Consider the following 19,938-nt stretch of genomic DNA (forward strand, 5'->3'; position numbering starts at 1 on the left):
ATGAGTACTAAGCACCTTGCAGTTTACTGTAATCATTTGGAAGGCGAAACTGTTAATACCACATCATAATTCTTTATTCAAATTCATCTTCAAGGAATTGGGCCATGTTTTTTTGATTTGATTAATTTTTGGATTTTGGTTTTAAATACATTCAGAGCCAACTCTTGTCTGACTGCTCCCTTCCTCCAGTCCTCATCTCTTTTCTAGCTATATGGTAGCTTTGAGATCTAAGTGAACACAAACGTGTGTTGGCTTGGTTACCAATTCTATGACCATTATGATATACAGGGAAACCTCACTATAACACGCCCCGCGATAATGAGAATTCGGATATAGCGCGATCATAAGGTGGCTCCCACCGCCTCAAGCGCTCAAAAAAAAAACCACACCGGCCGGAGCGCCGCCGAAGGACAAACAAAAACAAAAACAAAAAAAGGAACGTGCCTTCCCCACTGCCTCTTCCCCCTTATCCCTGCTTCTCCTTTTGGCAGGAAGAGCCATTCTCCTCCCCAGCTGCTCCTCACTCTTCCTCTGCCCCTTGCACATCTCCCCTGCTCTCTGCCCAAGAGAAATTGACCGGCTTGAAACTGACTGGCTTTAAATGGTAAAATTTTCGTAACCCTGCTATACCGCAACCCCGCATTTATCGCGATCAAATTTTTTGGACCCCAATCATTGCGTTATAGCGGGGTTTCACTGTACTGCAACCTGTTGGAAACAGGCTTACTGCATGAGGGCTCATTCTCTGTGACAGACACAATATTTCATGTATTATTCCAGAGGGGATCATTTAGTGGACTAAAATCTTAGTTTTGAAATATCTACAATTCCATGAATTACTTGTTCAAACCCCAGTAAGGTCGATTCAGCCCTTCATCCTCCTGATGCAGATAAAGTGACTTTCATGCAGTTGACTTTGTGTGATGTGGTCTTTTGGTTGACCAGCCTTACCCAATGTATTGTCTGGGCTTTAAGATCTCTTAGCACTTTGAAGTTATGGTTTACTTCCATCTGCTTGACCAAAACTCCCCAGTTTGCACTGCTGTGCAATGTGTTGGGCACTGGTTAGTTGCCACCATCTTGCATGTAAGAAATCACTGCATTTCAGTGGTGATGTATGTACACAGTTTGCAAAAGGTAATTTGGGCCTTTTTTGCATGAAAGGGACAATATAAATTTACTGCAAGATATTATTAGTGTTCTGTACACAAATCCTCTTTTTCTATCATAATATAAATAATATTAATTTAAGTCCTTATTTTTTAAAAAGTTTCTTAACTTTAGATTTATTTAATCTGCAGTTTAAAATTATGATCTTACTTTCAAAAGTGCAAATACTGAATACAGTAGCAGTTGCATCACTGTAGTTAGTGCATCCTCAGACATTATGTTAATGCATAGGAACTGGTCTTATTTGCATTTATTACCAGGAATACGTACTAAGGCACTGAGACATACAACACAGACATATATGTGTCAGTGGAATAATGTATGACTTGCCCAGTCTCTGAGCTAAGTAAACTCTGATCACTAATTTTGACATGTTTTAATTAAATGCATTTTTAGGTTCCAAACCTGTAACTGGCTCCACCTGAACACAGGAGGAGAGTCTCAGGAAGCAGGGCCTTTCTGTGAATACTGCACTCTAATTTTAGCAAGTTTAATATCCAGATTATTATTTATGTTTCATTTTATAAAAACATTAACAACGTCCTTCCTCAAAGTCTGAAACTGCACACAAAAAAAGATTTTTCACTTCTTTATTGTTCTGCACAGATGGTGAAATCCTAGCCCTACAAAAGTCAATGGCAAAAATTCCCACTGACTTCAGTAGGCCCAGGATTTCATCCACAGTTCCTCTCATTTAAACCTCATAGTTAACATAAACAATGTCAGATTTTAAATTCTAACCTCCACCATATTTAACTATACTTTAGTCAAGGCAGTTCAAGCCTCTGCTTATAAAGGAAGCAATTGTAGCATCTGGTTAAATATGTGTACTGTGTACACTACTCTTTATGCATTGCTATAACTAGATGTAGGGATTCCATTTAGCAGCACTCACTTGTACTCATCATAAACTTCCTGTTTGGGAAGGGACGTCTCTGGGTGCTCCTCCAATGTATTCCGAATCCAAGAAAATGCATGCATTTGCTGCGCACGGCTTGATGACATCGAGATCTGATCGCTAAGTGAAAACAGAAATAGATCTGATGAAGACAATGTACTCTATAGCTCCTCTTCAATTAGTAGAGTTAAGTGTTCAAATGGGCTGAAAAGATTCACATGGAAAGAAATCATGGACAAACAGGAGTTCCTGTGCAGGCATCCCGTAAGCGCAATTCTTAAAATTTACTCCATCATGTCTCATCTATGAGCTGTTTTTGCTGAATAACAGTAGGCATAAACAAAAACAGAACTTTGATCATTCCTTACAAAGATCATTCATACTACATCTATTCATGTATGCATCCACAGAACACCAGTTTCAATATAGAGTAGGGGGGGTGGGAGGGAGAAAGGGCCACTTCAGACAGGTTCAAATACCATACCTCCTATGTTGTCCAAGCCACTGCACCTCTCCTCCACTATATGTACAATGTCTCCCTGATATCTTGTTGGGCTGGTCTTCCCAATGCACCCCCATTTTATATGAGCATAAGGAGCTTTTATGCCCCTTACTATATATAAATCAGGGTCAGGATATGACACATAATGAAAACAACATTAAAGAAAGGACAATTTACTGCATTCCTGAAATAGGTTTCTGTGAGTCCAGTGTAGCAATGGGCAAACTGATGGGAAAGCTGTATGCAAGGTAACCCATCAGTCAAGCAGAATGGAACCACTGGGTATAAAGAACTGTAGCACCTTCTGGATCTCTAATGTGGTTCCCCTAATTGATGCTTTAGACTTTGTATGGTCTGCACTGGGGGACATACAGAATAAAGAACTTCATGTAGCCCATCATATTTAAAAGGTTATGGTCATCCCTCATATCTCCCAAATGCATTTTACAATTTGCCTCAAACGTCCCAGAAATGTCTGTCCTGGCATAAGTTCCACTTTCATGTGGATTGGTTATGTTTTGGTGAAGTTAAAAATTAAGGCAAGATTCTTCCTTAAATTATGGAGACAATGGAGTCTCTTCATAATTAAAAAAAACCATGAGTGCTCAAAATATGGGAAATTTCAATCAGCTCTAATAAAAAACACTTGTTCTGGATATCGGTATGAGGGGGAAATGGTTAATTATTACAAGTGTGAGATGTGGAGTTATTTCAGAGATGGCAAGGACCTAAATGAACAAATACTGTCAGACCTACCAGGAAGTAATAATCATTCTTTCCTATAGTAATATTTTAAGTGCTATATTATACCCCCATTATATAAAAATTGAGGCAACAGTCAGACCTGGTCCATAATCAGATTCCCAACCAAAAGCACTTCCTCATAAACAGCCTACCATGCAAAGCTTATATTGTCAGATTTGTTATTATGCATCAAGGGGTCCCAAAGTTCAGATTTACTGAAGAACTAGTTCTCTGAAAATATTAAAGACACTTTTCCTAAAAAAAATAAAAAAAAATAAAGAAACATTACTGTTTCCAGAAACAGTTGATAAATGTGTGTTTGATGGGAAAAAAAAAAGCTCATGGGAACTATACCAATATTAATATTAAACACCCACACCCACACACCTTTTCTCTCCATTGCTGGGACCGGAAGGCAGTTGAAGGTAGAGGTAGAGTTTCTCTAGGTCTGTAAACTTCTCAACTTCTTGCTAGAAAACAAGGTTTTTTAAAAAAGCAAATGGTAAATGAACAGCATGACGGGTTGTAAAAAAAACCAAACACACATTTTCAAAATGATCCCAAATAAAACAACACGCAACCTTTGGCAATGTGAAAGCATTAGACTGCAAGCTCTTTGGGGCAGGGACCACCCTTTTGTTCTGTGTTTGTACAACAGGATCCTGGTCCATGACTGGGACACCTAGAGACATTACGGTAAGGCAAATAATAATAAATATTAATTATGATCACCACTTAAAACAAAAGTGAACATTGGAATATTTGCCTGTTTTTAACTGTAAAGGAAAAAGTTAATCCTGGTAACCAGAAACAGTTTTCCCAGCCAAAAAACACTGTAATGAAAAGAAGTTTAAATTGAAACCTTTCATTATGATTTCCTAGACTTGGAGGGCCACATTCAACACCCTAAGACCAAAGCATCAAATAATGGCTCTTCTGTAATACAGCACGATTGTTGGACTGACCATACAACTGTATCAATGGTCAAACAGCAAGCCCTAAAGAAGGCTTTTTGGAAAGTCAATGTAAGTGGCTGTCACAGAGTGATTACATCGATATTGATGGCCAGATTCTGAGCTGCTGTACATCATTGTACCTCCACTGACTTCAACAGAGCTATGCCCATTCCTATCACCTAAGGATCTGGCTCAAAGCCTTGAAATCAGTGGTTCTCAACCTATTTACCACTGTGGGCCGCATATGCAGCTCTCTATGTGTTATGTGGGCTGCATCCACACAATCTATATATACTACCTGTATGGCCCTGAGGATATCACATGGGCCACAGCTATGTGCTGATTGGGTTGCCGGTTGAGAACCACTGCTTTAAATCATTGAAGGTGGTGAAAAACAAAACAAACACAGCAGGCACATGCACACCCGAGCAGCAGATGCATGATGCAGTGTTATCATGAAGGAACAAGGCTTTGGGTGATCCCAGTGCAGTAAATTGGATCTGAAATATTAGCAAAGTCAATTTTGGTAACCTGGGTAACATATCCAAGCATAGAGCACAGACGAATAAACCAGACTTCCCACAGCCAGGAGCAAATAGTTTCCTTCAGGAAAGTACCAAAGATAAGATGAACTTATGTTATTTAAATTATAATGTTTATATAAAAATTTACACTTCATTTGTATTAACACTAATTTGAGAAGACTATTGCTAAAGTAAAACTAGTTCATGCATAAGCAACATTGAGTAAATATGAGCAATTATTTTTTAACATAAAACAATGCTATCTGGAATGTGATTAATTCATCTCTCCTTGACCGTTATTTCACTTTTAAAATTGCTCAACTAAAAGAGAAAACCCAGGCATCTGCTTATTAAGTCTAAGAGTGAATGAAACCAAGGAAGAAAGCAACTAATCAGAACTTTAATTTAATTTCAAAGCAGGGTGTCCCCTAATTCAATCAAGGCAGAGAGGAGTCTTGTCAGGTGGCCAATAGGTCAACACCTCTGAAAAACTATGAAGGGGGATGTACTATAAAGTGAATTATTATGTTAATATTTATTTTGCTTTGTAATTAGTGTATAACTAGCAGCATCACAGTGTAAAACAAAACAAACAATTCTGAGAATGATACAACAAACAACATATATAAAGTCTCTTGAGAGGACTGAGCCACTAAGTAATGAGAAAATATATTCTGAGGAAAGAAAGAACTAGACAAAAATTTGTCTGCGGGAGGTGAGACCAGAGAATCCAAGAGCTTTCTAATCCTAAATGGCTAAGACTGGCTAAGACCACACTGTCAAGTATCAGGGGGTAGCCATGTTAGTCTGTATCTACAAAAACAACAAGGAGTCTGGTGGCACCTTAAAGACTAACAGATTTATAAGCTTTCGTGGGTAAAATGCATCTGAAGAAGTGAGGTTTTTACCCACGAAAGCTTATGCCCAAATAAATCTGTTAGTCTTTAAGGTGCCACCAGACTCCTTGTTGTTAAGACCACACTGGGGCAAAAAAAAGAGAACTTGTGAGAGCCAACAGACACAACAGTAACATGTTGGGCACAATCTATTCAGATTCACCACTTTTATAAGCTGCGGCAAATCACAAAATCTGGTATTTTTCTTGACACTAACCCCTGAAACTTGCTGACAATGATTTCTGTGTGACTTTTACTGCAGTTCATACAAAGGTTGTGGTACTTAAATTGCCTTCTCTATGAACAGGTCTCATGTATTTTTCAATACATACTGTGGGGTCACTGAATTCTCTCCCCCCCATGGTCTCCCACCACTGTGGAAGCAGGAGGAAAGAGAACTGATTATCACTACATCTGCTTTACCTGGTCTTAGGCTAAGGAGGTGGTGCTTCAACAACAGCAGGGTCCTTTTCTCTTAGAGCAGGGAGCAAACTGAAAAGGCACTGCGAAGTGTAAAAGGCAGCTGATCCAAGAAGGAGCCACAGGGAGAACCCCATTCCCACAAGAGGAAAAAGAAAAGAGACTCTCCCACCATCAACCGAGGGTAGAGTTCTGTCTTCTTTAAACATTGCCCACTGCATATTGCTTCACTATATTTTTATAATGGGATTTTAGAAAGAAAAAAAATGCAAATAGGGTAATTTGTGCAGCAACGGCCCCAGTTTCTACACATGACAAACTTGCCATCTTGAGACATAAGCAGAAAATGTAACAGGAGTTGAAAAAAGCCAATTCTTCAGCTGGAAGAAAGGGAGATACAAGAACCAACCGCCTATGGTGAAATGGCCACTTTGGGGTTACAACTGCTTGTAATTTAAAAGGCCACAGGCCAGTATCCAGAAAGGGCATGCTGGGAAAATAGCTCCTATAATAGGGCAGTGGTAAGACCATGCAGTGGTAAGAACTAAGAAAGTCCAGGCAGAGACAAAGAAAAGGGCTCTGGTAAAGAGACAGAAGATGGCTTCTATGTTAGGGTCTAGAATTTTTTCCCCTCGTTCGTACAAGTGACTCCCCCACTATACAGAAGCAGGAAAAATATGCCTGGCAAGCAAATTAAATGGGAGGCTCCAGTATGTATTTAGAGTCATCCACCCTGATCTGTTCCTGGGTGGAGCTGTGTCTCACTCCTTCAATTTCAGACAGATCCAGAACTGCACTTGCCTAGGATCGTGTTCTCTCTTTTTTGTTTTGTTTTGTTCCAACAGCCACTGTAGGTTTGAGCAAAAGTCAATCGTGAGTTGTAAGGAGCCAAAAGATGAGAACTGCTGATACATGCAGGGTTGTAGTTCCTTGAAGGGTTTTTAGTGAAATAAAGAGCAGCAAAGCTTGAGTGATTTCCTGTTGCCAGACCTGGAGGTGGAATCATAGCCCATTTTTTTCCTGGCTTTTTGGTGAGGATGGGTTGAAGGATTTGAGCACTGCTGCAGGCTTTTTAGGATGCTATATGCTTTGGGAGTATACTCTTAACATTTAGCCTTAAGTTTTGAATCTTTTTTTTAAATAACTTAGTTCCAGGATCAGTTCATCTCAAATCTGGAAAAAGGAAATATGCTACCAGCAAGCCACCGGAGTGGCCCCGCTGATTTTTTTTTTTTAATTAAAAGAACGTAGATCCCAAACTACAGCTGGTAAAAACAGTAATGAAACGTGCATATAATGGCAGATTTGCTATAAAACTTGTCAGACTTCATTAGAATACATATTCATTCATGATTGATTGACTCTAGTTTGCTCTTCTACTCTCGTCATTGAATCTTGGCCAAATTCAGTCCGTGGCAGAGTAGATTCATCTGATTTATAATTCTGCTCCTTAGTAACACAACCTTGACAGTGGGGGTGAGGGAGAAGGAAGGATTACTAATAATGAAGAGTTCATCCAAACAGCAGTTACTATTTTAAAAATGGATGTTTTTAAAAATAACTAGCTACAAGTAAACAAAACTGACATGCAGCGTCTCAGGATGGAAAAGTCACTTGTATAAACTACATTTCTGATGCTATGCATACTAACATGAGCCATTCAAAATTCATGCAGGAATGAACTTGCCTTGTATTAAGTCGGTAAAACACAGAACTTACTATGACTTATAAGAAGAGCTTTGTGCTCACATTGAAACATTGCCATTTTTGACTCTTCCTACCAGTTTTCACACCTTATATGTTTCAACAAAAAAGTGTGAGGTTTCTAAAATGTCTCTGCGGCAAAGCTTGAAACACACCTGACATTACCAGTCTAGCTTCCCTTGTCTTAAAAGTCCTTTCTGGAGTAGTGAAAGATCATACAACCTTTCAACATGGTAAAATTATTCATTTTTACTCAGAAGTATTACATCAAAGCTCTGAACAAACACTAACACACAGATAGATAACTCTTGCAGAAAACATCAAGGATACTAAAAATCAACAGCAAATTATATCTGTGAACTGCAAGATAATTCTATGCCAACGGATTTTTCCCCCATCTACTTTTTCAGTGTCCTTTAACTCCTTTTGTAAAATTATCTGACCAGAAAAGACTCACAAATGTGAAGTATAATACAGAAACAGCATGTCTGACCCACTTCAAGCTCTTAGAATATAGCTGAATGGCTAAAGAGAGGTTTTTAATTTATCTCTTCACATAGTAAATCCTGCAAAGAAACAGTTCTAGAATTTCTTGAGCTTTAACCTCTTCTCCAGTCCATGGAGATCATCCAGAAGCAGGTTCAGATTTCATCACGTTTATATTACCAATCAGATCAGCATTTTAGCAGGCTTCAGGTGTACATTCAGAGCCAAGATTTCACGACCATTATTAGAACACCTTGAGGTCAGTGAAGTGACAGCACAGACGAATTTGCTCTGAACCTACTCAAAACACCACAATAAAGTGGTTTTTACTAAAGTTGTGTTTTCACTAAGAAAAAATGTTAGCAGTTCAAGATAAAACCTAGACTCCCCCATAGCAAAGTAGAGTTAAAGACTATGGGGGAGCCGTACCTCACCTTGATCTGCTAATTCATGTAAAAACTACCAACTGCCCCTTCTTCACTAGGACTTACCATACCTTTTTTCCTGCTGAAGAGTAAGTCTTCAGCTACACAAGATTTCCATTTTAAAAACTACTCTCCCTCCTCCCCCAACACAGAACCAAATTTGAATCCACACCAGTACTGACCAAAACTGTTACCATCTGAAGCTGTCTGGTGGCCTCTGGTTAATTTACTGGTAGTCTCAGTCCAACTGCAGATGCCAATATTTGGAGGAGGGGACAGTCACTATCATAATACAGTAAAATACTGGATAACTGAAAGTCCCTTTCTCCCCTACAGGATAATAGCTATGTAGAACAGGACTGAAGCACTTCAGTGGTAGGAGAGGATTTGTACTACTGCTGCCCATGCTCAAACTCCTCTGTAGATTAGGGACTTCAGTGATCATTGCCATCAATCCAGCGCCTCTCACTAGCACTGAATTCCTTTTAAAAGACAAGGGGCAGGGCCAAGAACCTTAACCTTCTTGCTAAGTGATCAAACTGTGAGCCACATAATCAGGTTCAGGAGTTCACTTAGTATGTGGCAACATAAATATAACAAGCAATGTCACACTAAGTGAGCACCTACTTCTAGACTTGTTTACTACAGTTTAAAAGATGTTGCAATAAATCTTTAATGGATGTTTACCCCACAATTCTTGCTAATTATCCCTTCTGGTTTGCACAGCACAGAATGATTTTCTTATGATCTTCCAAAAACTGACTTAATCTGTCAGGATGCAAACAGTGCAGCAAGACACACACAGACACACAAAAGGATAAATAACTATATGAAGTTATTACTATTATCCTCTGTCCTCCTAAACTTAAATTGTTGCATCTGGTCTTAAATTAGGTGGTCCCTGCCCCCAGCAGCTTAGTCTTCCAGCATGTTTGTACAGTGCCCCGCACACTGGAGCTGTGTGTCTGGCTAGGATTATGTGCTACCATAATGCAAATGCTGAAAAATAGTAAATAATGTGAGTCTCTACTTACAATGAAAATGTGTTTGCTAGAAACCTTAAGGCAAAACCTAACTAGACAAGATGAAATAGATATGAAGGTGGCAGTAGCATCTTCTCACAGCATATGTGACTAAGGAAGAAAGACTTCTTGTAAATTCAGTTACCTGAATCAAGGTAAACTGCTAAAAGGTGGTTTTTCCTCCAAAGGGCTTGTTCTTACGTTCTCTATTGCAGTCAGCAATTAAAGTGCTATGACAAAATGGCACTGCCCTTGAACACTCCTTGGTGTTGTTATTAAAGAAACTGAAAAGATAAAGGATACGGATCTGTTGTAACTGCATGCCTCATGGGACTATGCACTCAAATGGTGCCAAGAAGTCTGCAAGTCTCTTGAGGAAGCACAGACCATGAAAACTACACGTAAGGCTGAACACTTAAGTGGACTGGACAGACCTGCCCACAAGCTTGGTTCTTTGGAAGTAGCGGGGTGTAGGGGAGACGAGATCTGGCAGTGTCTAAATGTCCAGATCACATGGAGTCAATTGCTGATAATCATATAAATCTGTTCATACTAAGGCTCGGTCTACACTTTAAACTGATATTGGCATAGCTACGTCAGTGAGGGGTGTGGAAAAAACATAGCTATGGTGACATAGGCTCCTCAGTGCAGACATAGCTGAAATGTGAGATCAGTAAATACGGCAGACAGCCTTTGTCCCCCAGAGGGTAGAGAGGAGAATGGGCTTGCAGAGAGAAGTTCCTAACACAAACTTTCCCATAAGGATTTTTAAAAGGCAACGATGTTCTAATTTCATTGGGCTTGGGAATTCTCAGACTCTCACACAACAGTTTACAGCTTTCAATAGCAAGAACAGATCTCCTAGCTGAGTTTCCGTGTTGTGGTTGGTGTATTCACCACTTCTATTTCCTGTAACCTATTCTGATTCCAGCCTTCTGAACAATTCTATGCTGTATTTATAACTGACTGCACTACATTAAGTATGTATCCTGTCTCAAAGGTAAATTACCCAAGAGAGAACCACTCAATTATGGATGGAGATCTGATACCATTAGCAGGACAGACAGGGAAGCATTTGAAATGCAAGGTCAGATAATACGGAAACCCTTGAGATATTCTAAATCAAGTTGTGGAGATTGTTCTTTAGCATTACAGGCTAAAGCTCTATCTAGGAAAATGGCTAAATTGTCCAACTGACCAAAATAATCCAAAAGCCCATCCAACAAGCGACGGGAAACATTTAGTGTACGTCCACACTGCAAAAAAACAAAAAACAAACAAAAAAACCCCACAACAGCAAATTTCGGAGACCAAGTCTACAGACTTGGGCCCTGAGACTTGCTGCCCAGATTTTTATTCCCCCGCCCTCCAAATGTTGACTACCCTTGGTGGCTGCTAGACAAGCCGATGATCTGCACTTAAAAATCCTAAATCCAAGACTATTAGTATGAAACCTGTTTCCAACTCTAACACAATTTTCTTGTAAATGCACAGAATGCAAACGATTTGCTCCTATATTCTTCTTCTGGTGCTGCTTACGCAGTTCTGCCCTATATTGCACTGTGAAAAGAGTTAATTATATTTGCTTCTACCTGCTGCAACTTGCCTTTGTGCCATTGACCTCCCCTATCAGGGTCCTCTGCTCAAGGATGATCTTCAACCTACTTTAGAGGCAATACGGGGAGCAATTGCCATTGGTGGCATTAAGGAAGAAGGAGGCTGGAGGCCACTTTCATCCTCAGGCTGAATATCGAATGCACCCAAGAATCCCTTTAAGTGTAGGCAAGACTGGATCAGAAGCTGGTCCTTGAAAGGACATGGATACAAAAATAGAGCTTAGTTTAAAGAAATACCATTTAGCTACCATAAATTAGGGTAACTTTAGTCTCAGAAAAAATACTTTGGAAATCCAAATTATCCTTTGACAACTCGCCTTCAAAATGTTTCTAGCGTGCTCAGCCATATGGCTACACAGATACTATATGGAGGTAGCTAGAGGGCAGCTTGAGCCATAACTTTATTAAATACTCATTTCTGGGTGAAATTCCATGACCTCTTATGCAGGGGGTCAGACTCAGTGATCATAATGTTCTTTTTTAGCCCTTAAATCTATAAAAATGGTTGCTTCCTGGCTTAAACATAGGTGCAAGATCACAGTATTAAGGGAGTGGGATTTACGCTGATTTAGAGGATAAACTGTTTCTGATTTAGGGTATGTCTATACAGCAATAAAAGATCCAAGGCACAGCCATGGCAAGCCCGGATCAGGTGACTCAGGCTCGTTGGGGGTGGGGTTGGGGCCGGGGCCGGGGCCAGGGCCTAAAAATTGCAGAGTAGACATTCAGGCTTGGGTGGAACCCAGGCTTCAACCCGAGTATCTACACTGCTAATTTTACCACCCCCACCATCCTGAGCCCCACCAGCCCGAGTCAATTGACCCTGGCTCTCAGACTTCGTGCCATGGGTTTTTTTATTGCTGTGTATACATACCCTTAGAGCCCTAAATGACTTGGCATCTGTCTTCCTAAGATGGCTCTCCCCGTGAAATACTACTTCAACTGCAGTCAGCACAGGCATTCTAGGCAGAACTCCTTGTTATGTAAGGGAAGGAGCTGATCAGAGGACATACTTTGAGGACTCTAACTTCAGAAATACACCCTTCTGCCCAAAGCAGTCAAGGCCTATAAGGCATACGGCAAAGCTGGTCTCTGGGCGAATGTTAGAGATCTTGACAATGGTGTGGAATTCTTTACAGAGGGGTATGGATTAGTTTTTTCAGGAGTGACACAGGGTGGAGAAGGTTGTATTTATGGATGGCCTATATCTGTGCAGATATCTAGTTTGCTATCAGGATGGATAAAAGTCGATATATTTAAATTAAATGTTTTCATTTAAATTAAATACAGCTTTGTTTATTAAAACTAAACCTATTTAAAATACATTTGAAACTGATAACCTATGTTAAGGCATAAAATTATTGTATCAGAATAATTTAAAGTAAATACACAAAATATTAAGTAGTACATATTTGCTGCCAAGTTTTAAAGAAAGCTAAACCCTGAACTGGTGGATGTCATTGACTAAGCACCTGGAATCAGAGTCTGTTGAAGTGCTAAACCTGCTTTTGGTAGCAGTAGCCTCCTTCTACAGGTGCAGTGATTATTTTCTTCATTTCAGTTTATTCAGCTAACTCAAAGTTAAAAACCATTTGGAAGTTAAAAAAGCAGGAAAGTTTGTTTTCCTCTTCCAAAACTAAGGGCTTGTCTACACTGGCAATTTACAGCACTGCACCTTTCTCGCTCACAGGTGTGAAAAAACACCCCCCTGAGCGCAGCAAGTTTCAGCGCTATAAAGCGCCAGTGTAGACAGTGCACCAGCGCTGATAGCTACACCCCTTGTGGAGGTGGCTGTTTTAGAGTGCTGGGAGAGCTCGCTCCAGCGCTGCGCCACGACCACACAAGGCACGCGTTGCCAGTGTAGACTAGCCCTTAGTGTGAGAGTTTGAGAATTCTAGTTCTAAAATCCTGAAGGACACAGTAGCCAGAAATAATTGATTCAATTCACTAACTACAATTCACTAAATTATTAAACTACTGCTAGTTTTAAATGCAAAATTTGTTTTGGTACATTTTTCTTATATTTTCAGCACATTGAAGGTAGGTTTATATAATTAAAAATATTAAATACTATTTTTGTACATTTTTAATTGCATTTCAATTTCCATCCAAATAGAACTTTACACAAATCACAAGTAAAAAATGTATCATCTAGTTAATAAGAAATGCATCATTCACCATTTTCTAACATAATAAAAAATGTTAACATTAAGCATCTGATAAATGTAAATTAAGCTATACAATTGTTTTAGTAAATATGTATAAGATACATAGTGTATACGCCTAGTTACCAAAAAGAAGCACCAATTTAACACAAAGACTATATTTAGTTGGAAAGCAACACATTTTCATCGTTACTAACCAATGAGTATCAACCTTTTTTTAGGAAAATAACTAAACAGTATAATAGCAATACGCAATTAAAAGTGATGATTTAAAACAATGTTTCCAGTGTACTAATTTAAATCATTAGTAAAATCAGTGATTTGAACTGCTTTGATTTAAATCAATCCACCCTGCTTGCTATGGCAATTTTTTCGATTAGTTTGACTCTTATCTTTTAGGGCTCAAAGAGCTTGGAACAGGCAATCTTTGTCTATCCTGAAGCTTAAACACGTACAAGAATCTTATAAAATCATAATGTATATTGTGATAGCACTTAGGAGTCCCAGTCCCTATTGTGCTAAGCACTATACAAACACAACCAAAATATGGTATCTGCCCCAAAGACCTTGCAAAGGATGACATACTGAAATTAATCAAGCCACTGTAATAAATCAAATGTAACTGTACAATCCCTGCTGGTAAAAGGGCCTGATCCTGTGAAGTACATAGTACCTTATGAGGCTAATTGGAGTAGAAGACTCTCAGCTCCTAGCAGGATCAGGCCTAAAGATAGCAAATGTCCCTGTAAAACACTGATTCCCCCCAGTGCATTCAATAACTCCTGTGAAAGCAACAGTGCAAAATATCCCTTACTGCTATGGCAATATGCAGTAGTTTTCAACCTGAGGTCCACAGACCCCAGGCGGTCCACATACTATGTCTAAGATTTCCAAAAGAGTCCGCTAAGATTTCCAAAGAGGTCCACACCTCCATTTGAAATTTTTTAGGGGTCCGCAAATGAAAAAAGTTTGAAAACCACTGATCTAGCCTGATTGATTAGCCCTACAGATGAAATTATTGGTCAGTATGGGCATCATCCAGTGATATTACTAGCCAGGGCATCATCAATCTGTACCAATCTTGAGGCTGGCTTGTGTGATGTGGGCACGTGTCCTGTGAGAACTGAACTGAAATCACTAAATTCACTTCTCATAGGCCACTGAACAGCTGACAGATGGTAACTACCTTATGTCACTATCCCAGGTTAATTTTTCCAATGGTGCATAGTGATGAAGGGCTCCATAATCACTGCCAATTCCCATTGGCCATCCATAGTGGTCTTAGAACACTTTTTAATATTTGGAAAACCTTAAAGTTCTACTTACCAAAATGCAGTCCACCTTAGATTGTACAGTTTTGCTAGGGGAGAAAAGAAGAGAGAAGTCTCAGGTTAATTTGTACAGCAACGAAATAAAATGTTACATAATAGAATTTCCAACTGCTGTTATGCTGAGAAGCTACAAGCTTAATTCCCGGCTATTTAGGCAAGAATACTCATCCTGTAACTTTCTAGAAGAAACGTTTTCCAGAAATAGTTGTTATTTAAAACACATGTGTTTTTTCTAACAAGGGTTATAAGTTTAATGCAATCTCATGCTGCAACTGGGAAACTCTATTCTGAGTTACTGAGTGGCTACCACTTCCACAAAGTGGCATTGATAGATGCTCATTATTTCTTGGGATTGGGCTCTGGCATGGTATTAAGTGTTTTTGCAACTGGTAATTGCTTCAGATTCTTTTGATTTGTCCACCTATAAAAATAATTTAATTAAATCTTATTAGACATATGAATTTCTGGTTATCTTGAACAGCTTCTACAGTCAACCACAGCTGCTTTTCTATTGACAACTTAGTGTTTCCAATAAATAACCTAATCAATTTAATATTACTACCCTTCAGCTGGCTACAGGAAGATGAGTGACGGAAAAAGTAATGAGAATCACATCACAAGTAATTTCACTTAACATCGGCTGGGCGAACCAGTCAATTGACTGCCTATTGTTTGACCAGGGCCAAATACTGTCAAATATTCCAGCAAGAGTGCCCTAGGGTAGACAGCGGTGATGGTGTGATTGAACCATGGTGCCATTCTTTCATTTTTTTAGAACACGGTTTTTTTAGAACATTTTTAATTCACATTTTTCTGAATTAAAATCTTTTTTTTTGGGGGGGGGGGCGTAATTAGACATAAGTAAGGCTACTTTTAGTCACAGGTATGTTTAGTAAAAGTCATGGACCGTAAACAAACGTTCACGGCCCATGACCTGTCCATAACTTTCACTACATACCCCTAACTAAAACGTGGGCCGGGGGGCTGTGGGTGATCGGGGTGGGGGTGGTCTGGGGGCACCGCGGGTGTTGGCGGGGGTGGCCTGGGACCCCTGCTGGTGCTGGAGAGGAAGGGTTAGCAGGGCTAGCAGGCTCCCTACCTGGCTCTGACCTGCATGTTCCTGCAGCTCCTAGGGGAGGGGCAGCCGGGGGGCTACACCTGCCACAAGTGCCAGCTCCGCAGCTCCCATTGGCTGGGAACCTGCGGGTGCGGGCACCACACGGAGCTCCTTGGCCCCTCCGCCCAGGTAAGTGCCCCACACCCCAACCCCTTGCCCCAGCCCTGAGCCCCCTCCAATATACCCAAACTGCTGCTGGCCCAGGGGCTGCCTGAGCCAGCACTGGCCACTGCAGAAGTCACAGTGGTCACGGAAAGTCATGGAATCTGTGACTTCCGTGATAGACACACAGCCTTAGGCATAAGTATTTATCTAAGCCTAAGCCTACTGGAGAACATAAAGTCTACAACTTTACAACGGCACAGCTGCACTGCTGTAGCACGTCTGGTGAAGACACTCTAAGCCGATGGGAGATCTCTCGCCCATTGGCTTAATAACGCCACCTCTGTGAGAGGTAGTAGCTACGTTGGCAGGAGAAACTCTCCTACCAACATAGCGCTGTCTACATGGGGTTAAATTTGGTGAATTTTTCACACCACTGAGCGATGTCATGATACCAAAGTATATATGTAGTATAGCCCAAGCCTTACTCTTAGTTACTGAATTAGTCTTTTCAGATATTTGACCATTTTTGACAATATCTGACCTGTCAATTGACTAGTTACTTCTAGAATGATCAAATGCCCAACCCTAAGTAAATATGCCCCAAAAAATACACTGTGGGGAATCTAGTCTACTTTATCCCTTAAGTGGCTCTGACACTTCCAAATAAAGTGATTACTTCATGCACTTAGTCTTACTTTATAGCCTATGGAAAGCAGTGGGATATTTACCATTGGCATCAATGAAAGCAGGCACAGGCCTCTAAGATACAACACTAGATACTTAATTACTTGAAAACTAATAAACAAGTACTAAACTAAAAGTTTCAAAATTCAGAGAACAACTTTGCTCCCACTGGAGGGCATGAATTAGACCCTAACTCCAAAGCTCGTTAGCTCAGCTTGGCAGGAACAAGACCTACTGTGATCAGACTTATTTTCCTCACATGCAGGTGCCAGGGCAGCAAAGAATGGCTAAAGAAGGCAACTACTAGAGATAATTTAAGTCAGCAGTAAGAAATAAGCAAACCAAAAATAGAAAATGGCTCTGTGATGGGTTCGATCACAGAGACCCCCTGGGGACTGTCACCTGACGTGCTGGAATTACCTCTGAGCCCATTTTCTCTGCCATTTTGGGACTTCCAGAACCCTGCCTTGTTGAGCCAGACATGCTAGCCCGCTGCAACACAGACCGAGGCCTGGTCCACACCCCCAAAGCTGCAGACTTTAACTAAAAACTGCTCAGCAGATTACCTATCTCCAGCACTCAGACACCCAGCTCCCAATGGGATCCAAACCCCAAATACATCCGTTTTACTCTATATAAAGCTTATACAGGGTAAATACATTAATTGTCTGCCCTCTATATCACTGATAGAGAGATATGCACAGCTGTTTGCTCCCCCGGGTATTAATCACTTACCCTGGGTTCATTAATAAACAAAAGTGATTTTATTAAGTATAAAAAGTAGGATTTATGTGGTTTCAAGTAATAACAGACAGAACAAAGTAAGTCACCAAGCAAAATAAAGCAAAAACACGCATGTCTAAGCCTAATACATTAAGAAACTGATTACAAGTAAAATCTCACCCTCAAATGTTCCAATAAACTTCTTTCACAGATTAGACTCCTTCCTAATCTGGGCCCAATCCTTTCCCCGGTACAGTCCTTGTTAGTTCCAGCAGACATCTTAGGTGGAAAGCAGGGGTGTTCTCATGACTGGCAGCCTCTTTGTCCTGCTCCACCCCCTTTTGCAGCTTTGGCACAAGGTGGGAATCTTTTGTTTCCCTGGGTCCCCACCCCTCCTTTTAAATGGAAAAGTACCAGATTTAAGATGGATTACAGCATCATGTGACATGGTCACATGTCCTGTGAGACCCCAGCCTCCATTCTTCCTGAACTGGCCCACATGTACACAGGAAGGTTTGCAAGTAAACAGAGCCATTTACAGTTCATTGATTCTGAAGCACCCTTAATGGCTTTCACTTAATATGTTTACATTAGTAATACAAGTTTATCTTATTCTCCTAACTCCAGACATAAAAATAATACAGGCAAACATATAGGATGAACACACAGTAGATTATAAGCTTTGTAATGCTACCTTACAAGAGACCTTTTGCATAAAGCATATTCCAGTTATATCATATTCATGTTTATAAGCATATTTTCATAAAGCACACGGAGTGCAACATTACAGGCTCCACTATCTGACTTTGTATTGGGAGTCAGATCTTACTGGCGCAACCAGTTGTTGCAATGGATGTTCTGAGACCTCAAACCAAAGAAGCAAGAACCAGTGTTGTCATATTGCCAGGTATCTTTGTTTTCTCATTTTGGTGCTCAAGAAAGGCCTAACATTTATGCTGCAGGGGTCACTGTTGCTACTGAGGACTGCCCCTCCTCATGTAAGACTGGTATCTGGCTGGAGGGACAAGAGAAAAGAACTAGAAAGGGGCAATAGAAGCTCTCATTGGTAAAGGTAGCTGGTAATGCCACTGATGCTGTCCACACATCTGTTCGCTGCCTACTTCTGTTCCAGAGGCCAGTTAAGGAACTGCTGTCAATGGGATCCAGGCATGGAGAGTGTTCCAAAGGGCATAGCAGTGACCTCTTATTATATCTGCTGGTGGCTGTCAAATGGGTAGACACCCTTATGAGAAATTCCAAGGAATGGGGTGAAGCAGATCTACCTGAAACTTCTCAGGCTACGTCTACATTTACCATGCCACTTAGTCTATATACTCATGGGGGAGCGGGAGAGGGGCCATCTAACTACTGTTACATATTCCCCTGTATGTATTGCCTATAACCTTGGCTGTCTTATTAGGAGGTCTAATGACATAGAGACATTAAATGTGGTATCACCTGGAGAGAAATTATTCCTTCAGATGACTACAGACTTCACCTTAGGTGACCAATCTGGCCAGGAGAGGTTGCTGATCTAATGGCAGTCCAATGCACTGCCATGTGGGTTAAAATCAGACTTGAGCCTGCACATGACTCTCTCTCCAGGCTGACTGATTAAGCAGTGTGCCCTTTCAGGAAAAAGCACTTCACTGCCATGAGGCAACTCTCTGGGCTGATGCACAGTGCAGCACTGCTGAATTCTGTCAAGCTCTCCTGTCTCGGGGGAGGTTTGCAGTAACATTTGTTTCTTGTGGGGGAGCTGGAAAGTTAAGTGGAAGTGAACCCCTAGACCCCATTACACCAATCTAAGGCTGTTAAAAGGCATATTACCAAGCCACCATCTCCTCCAAGAGAAAAGTTTGAAAATGTCAAGACTCAATTTGCTGTCTGGAAAGCACAGAGCAGCAGAGTGCAAGAGGTGAGCACCTGAATCTATGGAAGTCCTTTACTTCACATACAAAAAAACTCAAACTGTTTTGCATTCTTCTAGTGCTGGCCTCTACTTCTGTAAGAGCTCATCAAAATTGTCCTGACCTGCCTCTGAAAAGTTCTGCAACACAAGAATAACGGGCACAGGTAATATCAGCCAGTTAACTTAACACATCATGTGAGTATTGTCAGTTGATGGGAGCAAAGTTCCCATAAGCTACATGTAGCTGGTTGGTGGCACACAAAGCATGGTTATGCATACGTAACCTGGTCTGCAAGCACATGCCCTGAGACTCAAGTAAAACACTGGCCCAAAAAAAAAAAAAAAAAAAAAAAAAATCCTGTCTGTTAGATAGGAATAAGCAGGGTGTCTATTAACAGCAGTGAGCAGTTATATGAATGTCCAGCTTTGCATTCCCTAGCCTAACAAAGGGACACCATATGCTACAGCTTAATATAGACAACCTAAAACTTCCATCCTAGCTGATATCTCAGAGTTATAGCTTAATCCTGCAAAGTCT

The 19,938-nt window shown here is 40.5% G+C and overlaps 1 protein-coding gene across 2 annotated transcripts in view; it reads right to left on the minus strand.

Annotated features, from left to right (window-relative positions):
- RFX7 (regulatory factor X7) overlaps positions 1–19,938 on the minus strand; it is a 107,826-nt gene that overhangs the window by 41,959 nt on the left and 45,929 nt on the right. Inside the window, exons 2-4 of one of the 2 annotated variants that reach the window (XM_065558244.1) lie at positions 14,855–14,888; positions 3,702–3,784; positions 2,066–2,188 (exon numbers count right to left, since the gene is read on the minus strand). In XM_065558244.1, coding sequence (XP_065414316.1) covers positions 2,066–2,188; positions 3,702–3,784; positions 14,855–14,888 — 240 coding nt within the window. Of the gene's footprint in view, positions 1–2,065; positions 2,189–3,701; positions 3,785–3,895; positions 3,920–14,854; positions 14,889–19,938 lie in introns of those variants that run through there. The other variant, XM_065558245.1, reaches the window with a different exon arrangement.

This window comes from Chrysemys picta, chromosome 10 (assembly GCF_011386835.1).
Source record: "Chrysemys picta bellii isolate R12L10 chromosome 10, ASM1138683v2, whole genome shotgun sequence".
NCBI lineage: Eukaryota > Metazoa > Chordata > Testudines > Emydidae > Chrysemys > Chrysemys picta.